This window comes from Styela clava, chromosome 2, assembly GCF_964204865.1.
Source record: "Styela clava chromosome 2, kaStyClav1.hap1.2, whole genome shotgun sequence".
In the NCBI taxonomy this organism is placed as follows: domain Eukaryota; kingdom Metazoa; phylum Chordata; class Ascidiacea; order Stolidobranchia; family Styelidae; genus Styela; species Styela clava.
The window spans coordinates 26779606-26793014 of NC_135251.1; the positions used below are offsets into that span (position 1 = coordinate 26779606).

Here is a 13409-nt window from a genome sequence, read left to right on the forward strand (position 1 = left end):
AGAAGCACGGTCGCCTCTTTTAGTTGATGACAGGGTTTCTTAAAAGGGGACCCCGTCCTCCTTGGAGGCCGCTGATCGGTTATCTGGGGGCACGAACAAACAGATGAAATGCGAACGTATAATAACAATGTATTTTTATAGAAGAGAAGAAGCAAAAGTGTTGAGAGTCTTTGGTAGTTTGAAAAGCATTGGCATGGAACATAAGAACGAACTACAATTCTCGCTAACAAATAATTGACTGTTCTCCACCGAGTGTATATCCACTTGAACCACTGGCGACTGCATTAGCAGGCTTGTATTGTTAATTGAAACAAAAACGGGTATTTTGAAATATTACTCTTTATTTTACGCGTATGTTTCGACAGTATTTTCATATACTGTATATGGGTCGCGACCCAAAGCTGGGCTCAACAAATACCTAAAAGTTATTGATTTTATTTCCTAGTAAATTTGGTGCTTGCGTAGTTTGTGCACAAAGATTGCGCACTACCTGGACATAGTATTGTAACAGGTTATGGTTCAGGATGTGCGTCATTATAGTGCACATGTTTGACGAAAAACACTAATACAAATATCTCAATAAATACCTTAAAGTTATTGATTTTATTTCCTAGTAAATTTGGTGCTTGCGTAGTTTGCGCACCAAGATTGCGCACAACCTCAACATAGTATTGTAACAGGTTATGGTTCAGGTTGTGCGTCATTATGATGCACAGGTTTGACGAAAAACACTAATACAAATATCGAGCCGTAAAAAAATTGCTCAAGGCTGTAAACTCCACACCCATGTAGAAATGATGGGCAATCACCCCAAGATGAATAATCACAAATAAACTTTATGTCTGAAATCAAACTTGGGGCAAAAAGGTCCCCTTATCTGCCGGACTATATAGAACGATTCCGAATACAGTACCAAAGGCCGTTATAAACGAAGACTACTAAATGAATTCAAACCACAACGCTATAAAGGTAATGTAATCCTAAATTGCCATAAGAAATAAAATCCTAAACTGCTACCACCGGAAATGCAAACCTAAACATCTCGCTGAGCTTAGATGGACGATAATAAAATGAATACGTAAAACGATAACACGGGAAAGAGAAAAATGCGACACGTCGAATGCAAAAAAACAACAACACAGTAACGAGAATATCGGTTGGAAACTGAAGACTTATCGATCGATAGTTAGGGGTTATTAAAATCGATAAGTAATGATGACGACGAGTTAGCGATAATCATCCCGATGACGATATACAATAGAACGAGCCCGAACTAAACTAAAACTTAGACCACGCGGACTGCCGACATCCCCCTCTCCTTTTTGATTTAATTAAACACTGGTTGCTATAAATGTCTTTTTAAGTATGACATGTAAACACACAATACTTAGTCTCTTGATTGGAGACTTCCACGTGAGGACTGGTATTCTGGACTAGTGTTGTTTTTCAGGGATGCTTCAGTATCCTTGTTTCTAATTAATATTCATTGAATTAGTTAATTAGGATAGGGAACGACTAAGCTACTTGCAGCTTGCGTTTTTCCGAAGTGCTGTTCTTCCACGGCGATTTTCTTGACCTGGTGCAGTCTTTGTCCTATCCCGTCTGCAGACATACAGCAACACTTCCGATGTTCACCGGTAAGTTGGTCACCGCCCCGTCTACGAAGGTCATCGCTCTTTGTCTACACCAACTCGAGTTTTAATTCTTATTTACTTTAATGGTTTAAACCTTGATACAATCAAACATTCCAATAAGTTTGGTTAATACACATAAGACACAATGTTACCAAACTAATGTAAACATTTAATCTATTGAACCGTTGTCTACACAAAATTTTAAAACGCCACCTCGATCTCAAAAATAATACATTTATCAATCAATATTTACTAGAGGCCTCACTACTTATCACATATTATTTGACAAATGTCATGATATTAAATATTCGATATGCATGGAAATATCATTACACACAAAAGATATTTGGCATACGCTATAAAATACTGTGACAAAATCACATTGTTCATCGATGATAATGTTACCATAAAAACTTCAGACCTAACGCAGGTTATCGGTCCGGAATCAACCATAGACGTCAGGGCTCAATATCGGTGTTAATTTCTCAATAGAAACGCTTAATGTTGGACTAATGGTTGACTTGCGAAAATGAAATCTGTCATGACAATTGTCTCCAAAACTATCCCAGTGGTGCCTTCATTTCTTTTTTCATGTGGTTTTCTCAGCTTAGTCATGTACCCGTCTATAGATTATGTATAAAACCTACAGGTAATTATTCCACCCGTTTTTTTTTTCATTATTTTCTAGTATGTTAAGGTGCTGCGGGATTGGATTTTTATCACACGATTAATTTATTTTCAACTTCCTGCAAACTTTTTGGAATTACGAATTACATACAATTCTTTTCATCGGGTAGTCAAAACTGCACATTGGGAAACAATCATAATATATTTATTAACTTTATTTCATACGTTGCGGAAATTTTGTGGCTATATTACAAGATAAAAATATCTGCTATTTCGTGAGAACGTCTGGTAATCAAAATTTCAAGTCCATCAAGTCATGGTCAATATAGTCTACTTTATGTTTCTCCTTTCAGTAAAAAGATACCACGCAAAGTTGAATTTTTTTTTAAATTGAAACACATTTCACTGAGAAAGGAAAGCGCCGGGGAACCAAGGCGCGATATAAAGAATATCTAATTGAACATTTGTTCTAAAATATTGATTGTCGGAGTACTGTTAATATTGATGAGCGACGATTTGGGAAGTTTACCAACAAACATCGCGCATCACAAATTACTGTACATGAGATTAGCATTCGGCCTACTTAGAGGATAAGAGGGTATTCCCCGATAAAGCAGAATTACAAGAAGCAAAAATGCTGAACTGGGTAAATTAATGAGAGAGCTAAAGTGCTTGGGTGGTTAGTTACCATTATTAACCGTGCTTTGTGTTATTAGTAAAGGAGGTGTATTAGATGCCCCGCGTTAGAAAACACATGATGAAATATTTCAGAGAATAAGGTAATATAAACATATTGTAACATTTACAATACCGTTCTTTGTGACCTGGACGACATCGACTACACACTAGATTTCTATTAACAGTTTAATAACGCGGTCTTTCAAGCCCCAAGTTTGTATCCTCAAAACCAGAAAATCACACAACTCGAAGTATACAGTTCACACGGTTATCTTAATACAAACGTAAAAACAAATCAATACAAGGTACTTGAAATAATAAAAAAATAATCATACACAATTCGGCCTTTAGAAAGCCCACTCAAATTTATGAACACAATTAGCAGACATAGTTAATTAGCAAATGGAACCAAATTACTATTAAATAACTTGCAGCCTTCAAATCAGAAAAAAGTTACATATTATAACATGCCGAATTTTTCTGCTATTCCAGGCTTAAATTATCATAAGTTGACCATGAAATCATTCGTCAAAGAAATCCGAACAAATCAATTAAATAAACTGTAACAGTAAAAACAATCACAAATGCAAACTATTGCACATAAAATATCCTTAAACTAGGCCTATGTGGGGCAGCCATAATCTACATTATTCAATAGTCCTACTGTCAAAACAGAAAGTCAAGGTCGCTGAACAATTTTAACTTACTTACAAATGACAACGAAACGAGCGCCATTCTCTGCAAAAGTGAAGCGCTATATAAAGCAAATTACCGAAACTATTCCTGTCTAAGCGAGACATGCCTGGGAAAGCAATTACCCACGTAGACTCTCTCAATTGTTTCGTAATAGAGTGTGTAGAAGCACACAGTCAATCAAGGGAAATTACGGCGTCAACAATAACAAATAAATTACTACACAAGTTAAACGGACGCAATGTTTAAGTCAATACAAAAATAAAGTGAATGCGATTCTCGATGTAATAATATAGCAGTAATCTGAATTAGGCCTACAAGTCAAATTGAAGGTCAATAGGTCGGGCAAAATACTGGCACGCTACCGGAAATAATTATACAGATGAATGATACAGCAAAAATGTAATTGCTGTGATTTACTGAGGCAATGCTTTAAATTGCTACATATAGGAATATGTATCACTATTGGTACTTGCAAAATTTACACCGACTGCATATGTAATTCATAGAGTTAACACACATTGGATAACGAACATTCATAACTTTAACACTCGTCAAATTTTAATATTTCTCTGAATTGTAGAAAATTATTATGGCATACACCAGGTCTTCCCAAACTTTTGAGCTCGCGGCCCCTTTCAGTAAACTAAAATTTTTCGTGGATCTTGTTCACGGCAATAATGCTAAACAGTTCGAAATATGCATTTTTTGAGATTTTTACTGATACATTAAATTTCACTACTATTAGGGCCTACCATATAACAAAAATGAACACCTATTTACTCAGATTAACGTTACTCGAATGCTAGTGGGATGGGTGTGACTACTTTTTGCTGCATAGAAGGCCCAGTCGTTGCTCAATGTTCGTTAACTAATACAGGCATCAATGATAATGAATACGATGTCTGGCCACCGACGGCATGATTCAGATCCAGCATTGTTGCTCACTCTTAAAATTTAACACAAAGCAGCAGACGTGCGACGCCAAATTATCAAGGAAAAACTCACTGGGCACCTACACGAAAAAATGCTGCCTTTGAATTAAACACACTTTTATCGTTGATATGTACTTTATTTTAAAGCTCATAAACATGTAGGCCTGAAGAATAAAAAAAACTTCTCTTCCCTATCTCAGCCTGATTTTCATTTAATATGCTTTAAGAAATCACGCACTCTCGCTAAACTCGGTTCAGTGAACGAATAATAAACTGCAGCCTACGAAATTGCAGCAAGTAGGATTCACCTCTACTAGTGTAACATTGGACGCTACGTAACAGAAAGTGAATAACACAGAAAAGTAAAATTAATTTCTTGATTCATACACATCATTTGCAATAGTAAGAAGCAATAAAACATTTGAAATAAATAAAATATGTAAAATATTCAATTATATATTAGTTAATATTCAAAACAAATCTTATAATTTTAGAGCCACACTCGACAAATCGCCTTCGGTAACCGCTGGCTTAGCGATAAAATCCGGCATTGTTTTGTAAGCACGCGCAAATTGGGATTACGGTCGGAATAGGCATTGTTAAGCATGCGCGATGATTCTATCGTGTTTCACCGGAAATAAGCCTTATCTTGAATTTTAAAAATGATTTTAATATAAGCCCTCGTTTTAAAATAAGAGCTAGTTGATAGCGCAAAACTTTTTCCGATTATGTCAGGGTGAGAAACCTTTTTCGGCTCGCGCACCCAAATCAGCTAAATTTAATGACAAAATCCTTTCCCGTACGACCAAAATTAAAAACAATGCTTTGCTACTTTCAAAGCAAAAATACACAATTATAAACCTTTTAAACATGTACAGACAGCTTTACAATTAAAAAAAAAATATCAGTCAGACTTCTGCTGCTGCATTACCGATGATAGAGATTTTACATTTTGTTTATATTTTGTAACTCTCAAAGAAATACACGAACTACTGGTTTCATCTTTCAGACTACTATTGCTACGAGACTTGATAATGTTCATAACGGAGAACAGAGATTCACAAGCATATGTAGATGAAAACATGAAGAGTAAAGCAGTTGCAAAGTTTGTAAGACACGAAAAAGTTTCGGCAATGGCATCCAAATCACGCAATAGTCCGTTATCTGCACTTCTCTCTTCTATTTCCTTCCCTAATCGCTTATATTTCTTTCGAAATCAGTTTATAACAGTGAGTTAGCAGGTAACTCTAACCAACATGAGCTGTTCAACTTCTTAAATCGAGAAGAAATGAAGAAAAGGGTGGTACAGACGAACTATATTACATAAGAATGCAACCAAAATATTGCTGCGTTCTTCTCGACAAATTTTCTCGAGAGCTCATTCATTTTTCCCCCCTATTATATTTCTGTGCAGCCATATGTCACGAAAGGGAAAAAAAAAGTTCAAATAAATAACGGATTGTTGACATACGATAATGAATAAACGAACACCTAGTTTCATCAGACAATTCATAGTTTTGAAACTTTATATCTGAAGAAACATGATCTCATTTCCGAGGATTCGCTCGCGTGCCGAATAAATGGGCTCGCGTGCCAAGTGCCAGGGGTTGCCCGACCTAGGCGATAGCAAAAATCTTTCCTAGTCTTTTTAATTAGTTAGTGAACCATGTTTAGTAGTTATTTTAAATAAAACCGTATAGGTCAGTGGAAATTAGTTTTCATTCTTTGTATATTTAAAAGTATCATAATTCTTTACTTCGCATTTTTATTTTGAAAAATGAAATGAAAGACACGCCCCAAAATAATTCCTAGTGTTATTTTTGAAACAAAATTGAAGACAATGAATGATTTTTGGAGTATGGTGATGTATTCACTTGGAATAGTGAGATTTTACTTTAACAGTAGTTTATATAATTGTATTTCGAATCAAGTGTCTAAAAAAGTACAATAGATAGTAAAAGTATAAAGGTACTTTAGTGTAAAATTGGTGTTCTCTTCGTGGCCCCTAGTTTGAGAAGTCCTGGCATACACGATGAATGAAAAACAGTCAAGAAGATCACATATATTCGTAGTCATACAGACGCAAAAAAAATTATACAGGATAATTATACCATTTTATAGAATATTTTTACATTGTACAAACTACACATCGTAACTCTCTTCCAACCACAAAAGGCTCACAAAGTAGTGAGGGGCATTGAGGTTCAACCATAAAAAGAAAAGATCCTTTATCGTTTGCATTGGTTCCAGGAACGACTTGAGGTGTTTCGTCGACACATATAAAATTCGAAGTGTGAGTGTCTCCGTGTCCCCCAGCCATGATGTAACCTCGATACTCCAACATCCAGCCTTTAGGGCAGGATTCGCGTCCGGGGATCATTATCTAAATATTTCAAAACGATATCAACGCATATTGCAGTTGGTTGCATAACGTGTATATTGTTTTGACATTATAAATCAACATGTAAATTCACACTGCGACTAACTTCGTTGATCGAGGTATAAATTCCTTTCCTTTACCATCGAAATTCAGATATTTAACAAAAATCGTTGTAAAATCGCATATTTCTCATAAACGAAATAGTGGAATGTTTATTGAACCTTTACTGCGTTGAACCAGTCATGTGTAATAACAATAATAAATATTTATTCAACATACTTGAGCCACCATTGCTTCTGCCATGCATAAAGCACATGGTACAGAGTGAAATTGTAAAGCGTTATTTTCTGTTTCCGACAGGTTAAACAAAGGATACGTCCATGCGCTATCCCTGTATTCAACTCCATAAATGTGAGAGGACCCTGCAATTTTTAACGCTTGAGTTATCAATTTTTATATCGCATAGTTGCAAAATGTCGTTTGGTCAATTCTTCATCCACTGCAAAATTATTAAACTAACAGAATGAAATCTTTATGGAATTAATTCCCAAAAAATTACTTTTCTATGTCAATGACATTAGCGATAAGTATAATAACATTAGGCACAAACCTTGAGATCCTTCCACATATCTTCCGTGATCATAAGTTATGTTTCCAAATATACAAATGTATTTAGCAGCGCCTCCGCCATGTGAATAATGGGTACCAGCAGCAACACCTTTAAAAATGTGCCACTCAGGTTTGGTGTTCGGTACATTTAAATAAACTAGCAATCCATTCATGTTGAACAGAAGGATAAGGAAACTTTAACGATAATTAATTAATTCGATCATAGAAAAAGTAAGTGGCCATTTGGAAAATACCAAAGTCAGCATGACAGCTGCATAATATTAAAGACTAGCGTATTCATTACCACTGTATACAATGCTGGTGAGGGTTTTCTCGGGACAATCTCTCCTTCCCCATCTCACGTATGTAGTTCCGCCTTTACATGTAAAATAGTTTTTGTACGGTCGTTATCATCACATTAATTTACTGTTTGTCCAATGTATTTATTTATATATAGTAGCTACGTATTTTGCTATGCAAATATTTTGCTCAAAAGTCAATGCAGAACGGTTTACTGATTCTCGTCAAATCTATTTTGTAGTTTCGATTACGAATCACCAATTGCACTAACACTAATGATTAGAACATTCATTTTGTACATAACGTATACTCACCACTCTCCAGTACAAGATTCTCCTAAAAATAAATAAATTAGTATTGTCAATAATTTTATTATATTGATTTTATTAAACGATTAAATACTGGTATAACGACCCCTATTTTCTCCCGACTCAGTCATATTCATAATACGCCATACTCCTGCCAAATGATTACATGGATATTTATATTGGTAAATTTGCAACTCTCCCGCAGATGTTTTTCATTTACAGAGCATTTAGTGATCGGAAAAATGGATTGTCCAAGAATAACCAAGGAAAAATTTTACCATGGGTTTTTTCTTCTTTTTCTCATTTTTCTTAATTACGAGCTTTGGAACTTCTCCATCCCTGTATTCTTGTATTTCTCTTTTAATTCGACTTTGCGTCAAAACGTTTTGTTTTTGTGCTATATTTCTTGTTATTAGCAACGTTTTTTCAAATCTGCAAATATTATAACTTTTACAAAGCACAAATAATTTGTTGCAAACTTTTACATAAAAAGGGATACAATTTCATTTAAAATGATTAATATAAATCTAAGGTTATTGAATATGGATTGAATGAAAAATAACAACATCGTTTGAATATTGGCCAGTCATGCTATTTGATACCAATAAACAAAGTTAAATTAGATTGAAACTTTCGTTAATCACTGAACTGTCAAATCCGCAGTATGTTCGGGTGAATTCAATATTTATTTACCTTTTATGCTTTATGCATCTTATTTTTGTTTAAAAATTTTTTTTTTTTAAATAAGTGTCTTCGGCCCCATATTTTAGAATACTTGCAACACAAACGATCATGGCGTCTAATTATTCTCTGATAATTTCAAATGACAAAGTGTGTAATAAATGAGTATAGAAGCCAATGATGTTACATACAGTTAAAAGCATAGTATTCTGAAGGTAATGGGATTATAAAAGCTGAAAGTTTCAACTGGAGAACAGAATTGCAAAATGTACATGCGGTTATATCGCATTGTCAAGTTTCTCTTGAGTAAACAAAATGCTCACCTTTTCATTCTTTCGTGATTTTTAATGGCAAGAAACGTACTGAGACAACAAGCCACTATTGCAAAAATCCATGCCAGGTTGTAAAAATTTTTGGAAGCTAATTTGCTTTTACTACATGAAATATTAACAAAATCCAACATTGTTGGAGTCGGCCCATGCAGTTTACAAAACAAACTCAATACTTCAAATATTGCTAACTTCGGAATGAAATGAATAAATGTTTTTTATTTTGTATGTGTTTTAATAAATTTTCATCTGACGCTATAGCTTAGACGGCTTAAAAGATACTCAATATAAAATTAACTTATAATTACTCAGCCAGGCACTCAAACTTGATTTTTGTACCATCTTCTATTCTGGTATTTTATTTCATGGAGCAAATTCTATTGAATAATTTGCAAATACGCCCAAAAGATGATCTAGTTGCAACTATGTGTATTTAGACTATGTATTCCTAAATGGGTGATATAATAAACTCAATGTACCTTCCTATATACGGAAAAGAAAAAATTATCTGAATGAATTGTCAATCGGAACAATATTACCCTTCTGTAATCTTTCAATTCTCTATAATCTTGCGTTAGCTCAAACTTTAAATGCTTTAAGTTGTAAATGCTGTAGCTGCAACTCTATTTCGCCTGATGTTATCGCACAGAAAGTTAAAACCTATGACTCATGAATTATTTCTTGTTGTTGTTTTCGAAAACCAATATAGCTGTAATCTGTAATACTTTATTAAGAACAACCTTTACGAGTATGTTACGAAACCTAATCTTGCTTTTGCAAACCGCAACGTAAAGTACCGCTTATACCCTCCGGTGGAAGGAGCGGATAAGTTACGTTGTGACAAAACAAGATTTATTTAAAAGAGTAATGTAAACTTCAAGCTAGAAAAAGTTGTTTTTATCGATTTGCTTGTGAACATGACAAGTTCGTGGTTCTAAGTTGTATCAGCAATTTGAAGTCGTGTACCCAAAGCTTCTCATAAACGACAGCAAAGGTATGCAATAAGTTGAAAGATTCTTTTGACTAGAAAAGGAAACGTTGCAAGTAAAAACAAAAGTTACGAATGAAATGACTACTAAATCAAAAAGACTGCATTGGCATTACATGTCAAGATTGTTATCATAAAATATTTGGACGTTTAACAGTTTTATATCGTCTGCCTACAGGTTTTGCTTATAAGATTCTATCTGCTCTGTACCTTGATGGCGACTAGACAGGAGAATGCTTCTAGAGATTTGCAAATATCTGTTTTCCGGTCGCTGCAATGGAAACAAGGTATCAAAAAATTTGCAGCATTGACGGCTATCATCGGACTTTGTTCTGCAATGATGATGTATGTGTCTTTCAGCCAACAAAGGATGGAAGGGTTAGTACGTCTTTCATATTTTGAATCAAAATCTACAGTAAATTTGACATAGCTGCGTCAATAGCTTTGTGTCGACACTATGCCTTTATTGTCAAAATTAAAAATGTTACAACTAAAATTCCTTTCATTGGAAACTCGCATTGATTCTAGAGCTTTCTCAGAGGAGATGGGAACTTTTTGACTCACTAACTTATTGCCTAATATTTAGAAAACAAAGCCATTTCTACAAACATACCTCCCATGCTATTGAGGCCCAACATTTAGTGAGTTCAATAACACAGGTATGAACGAGAGCTGTCTTTTCTACGGGCAAGTTTTAAGAAAAGTTCTTTGCAAATAAAGGATAGAATAAAGCGCGAAATTTCTTCAGTTGTCGAATCAAATCAGGAGCATGATGTTAAGAAGAGAGATGCTGACGAAGACGAATATGTGAGTAACCTCATTTAATTAGATATCATATCTTTCATTGCCTGGGTTCAACTTTCAATAATATTATTTAAATGTAAAAGTCAACTAAAACATTATGTCTGTTTTTTTTCAGATTCCTGGGCAAAGTGAGTATAAAAGAATCGTGCTATTTTATTAAACATAAATTCACTTAAACAATAACCACGTCATATTTTCTTAATTTAGCATACGGAACAACATACACTAGATGGGGAAGACGAAATTGTAAAGGAAACAGTAAACTTGTGTACAGTGGTATGTGAAGCGTAGACGCACGTTTGTATTCAAACGTATCTGTTTTTCCTAAACTTCGAAACCCTTCATATACTTTAGTATAAAATCACACAGTCAAATTGCAAAGTACGTTCACTTTCTTCATGGCAAGTGGGCTCATTTCAAATTGCAGTAAAATATTAAGCTCAGTAGAGAGTTTGAATTCGAAGATGACCGATAAGAAATGATGTACCGTATGTTCTTTAATATTCATTTTTTTTTTCTGAACAAATATGATTCTTTATCGTTTATCCAGGACTTGCAGCGGGAACTCATTATTCACATACTGGTGGGGGTGCTAATCATATATGCCTTGATTTCAATGTCGACTACACTCCGGGAACATACGTAGAAGGGGGACAAGGTATAATAATTTAACTGCCGTGTCTATTATACCGATTACTTGTTTCTATCGAAGCACAAACCATTCATTTTTTGTGATTACTGCTATTAATTACAAATGCACAATATACTTATAAAAACAATGAAAGCGAATTATTTTTTTCAAATAATTTATCTGAAGATATGTCTCTGCAATTTGGTTATCAAAATTAATTTCTTCACTTAATGTAGTGGAATGTTATTTCCAATGAGTATTAAAATTTGATGCTGTTCTCCAGGTTCTTCGCATATGTACGGGGTGGAGTACAGAGATGGAAACTGGGTGAATCAACTATTCGATCTTTCTGATACAGAATTTAACACTCTACAATTTCATTCACTTCCCTGTGCCGTATGCATGGCCGAAAGAAAAATTGACCAGGTTTAAAACAAGTAGTGTTTTATAGCTAATAAACTCAGAGTTTTCCTTAATTTTCTAATTAGGAAAATGTGATGAAACGATCAATCGTTGCAATATTTTTAAAATTATTTCAACATACCAATTACCAACACTTTGAACGACCCGAACGAATTTTTAGTATTGTCATTATGCGATAAACACCTCAATATTGTTATTGCTTTTATTGTTTTTAATCCTAATCTTACAGGTCATGATTCCCGGTCGGGAAACTTGCCCGGAAGGTTGGACCACTGAATATAGAGGATACGTCATGGCTGGTAGTCATGGTGATAAACATCCAACCGAATTTATTTGCGTCGACGAACGACCTCAAGTGGTTCCTGGAACAAGCGGAGATCAGAAGGGTGTCTTTCTGTTCATGGTTGAGACTCAATGCGCATCATTACTTTGCGAACCATTTGTCGCGGGAAGAGAATTGAGATGTGTAGTTTGCTCAATTTGAGTCGTGTTGAACTCCTGAAAAATAAAATATTCACACATTTATTATATGTTGCAAATGACTGATAAAATTAAAATAGTATGAAAAAATATAACTGTTCTCTTTTTTCACTTTATACCCCAAGTACTTAAGGGTATCGTGGTATGAACGAATTCAGCATTGTGACACTTCTGTACATATCATGTGGGTGATAAAAGGAAGGATGATATTACATCAAGGAAATTGTCTTAGTCGAATTATAAAACGCTCAAATCGTGATAAAAAGGCCACAAATTTCTCTAAGTTATGGGTATTAATTTGTGCTCGAAACACCGAATTACCAAAGGATCAAAACGCCAATGTGTAAACAAACGTTGTCAAAGATAATTAAATAATAACATAATGGTGACTTGACGATTTTATAACTGAAACGGGTGTTATATCCTGTGTTCATGAAGTGCCTGTCAACTTTGACATTGTCTGTTGTATGCTATAAAAAATTTGTTATTTCGAAGAATTAATGATGAAACATACAAGCTTGTGTTTCATTGCAAATGCCAAAGTATCGATTTAATAAAACATATGGCTCCCCAGACCTCACTGACTACGTCGATGTACTAATATATGTAACATGCCTCAACAAACTTACAGTGTATCTGGAGAAGTAACAGTTGTACATAACTTTAGATCTCGTCAGTCATTAGAGCAGAGCAAATAATAATTTCATCGATAAGATATTGAATTAGTATTATTATTCTCTTTATTTTGAAATTCATTCGATTATTAGAGAATTGTAAATAATTGGTTGCGTGTAAATAATTGAGTCTTGCCATCACATGGATCGGACAGATGCTGAATAACAGCGTTGGTAAATACCATCTGTTTTTTTTTTTAAATTTATTTATGGCGCCTCTTAAAATATGGCATCT

At 34.5% G+C, this 13409-nt stretch overlaps 2 protein-coding genes across 2 annotated transcripts; one reads left to right on the plus strand and one right to left on the minus strand.

The window, feature by feature from the left end:
• Window positions 1-5698: 5698 nt before the first annotated feature.
• LOC120335304 (uncharacterized) lies at window positions 5699-9362 on the minus strand. Its single transcript, XM_039402795.2, has 7 exons — window positions 9169-9362; window positions 8443-8596; window positions 8171-8192; window positions 7861-7932; window positions 7558-7665; window positions 7227-7369; window positions 5699-6950 (listed from the first exon to the last, which is right to left on the minus strand). Exons 1-7 carry the CDS (start codon window positions 9306-9308, stop codon window positions 6696-6698), a joined length of 894 nt encoding a protein of 297 aa, XP_039258729.2. The 5' UTR covers window positions 9309-9362; the 3' UTR covers window positions 5699-6695.
• Window positions 9363-10027: 665 nt separating this feature from the next.
• LOC120335327 (uncharacterized) lies at window positions 10028-12582 on the plus strand. The gene is made up of 8 exons (XM_078109999.1): window positions 10028-10168; window positions 10341-10540; window positions 10822-10969; window positions 11082-11094; window positions 11174-11242; window positions 11517-11624; window positions 11881-12023; window positions 12250-12582. The coding sequence occupies exons 2-8, from the start codon at window positions 10377-10379 to the stop codon at window positions 12502-12504; spliced, it is 900 nt and encodes a 299-aa protein (XP_077966125.1). The 5' UTR covers window positions 10028-10168; window positions 10341-10376; the 3' UTR covers window positions 12505-12582.
• The last annotated feature ends 827 nt before the right edge of the window (window positions 12583-13409 follow it).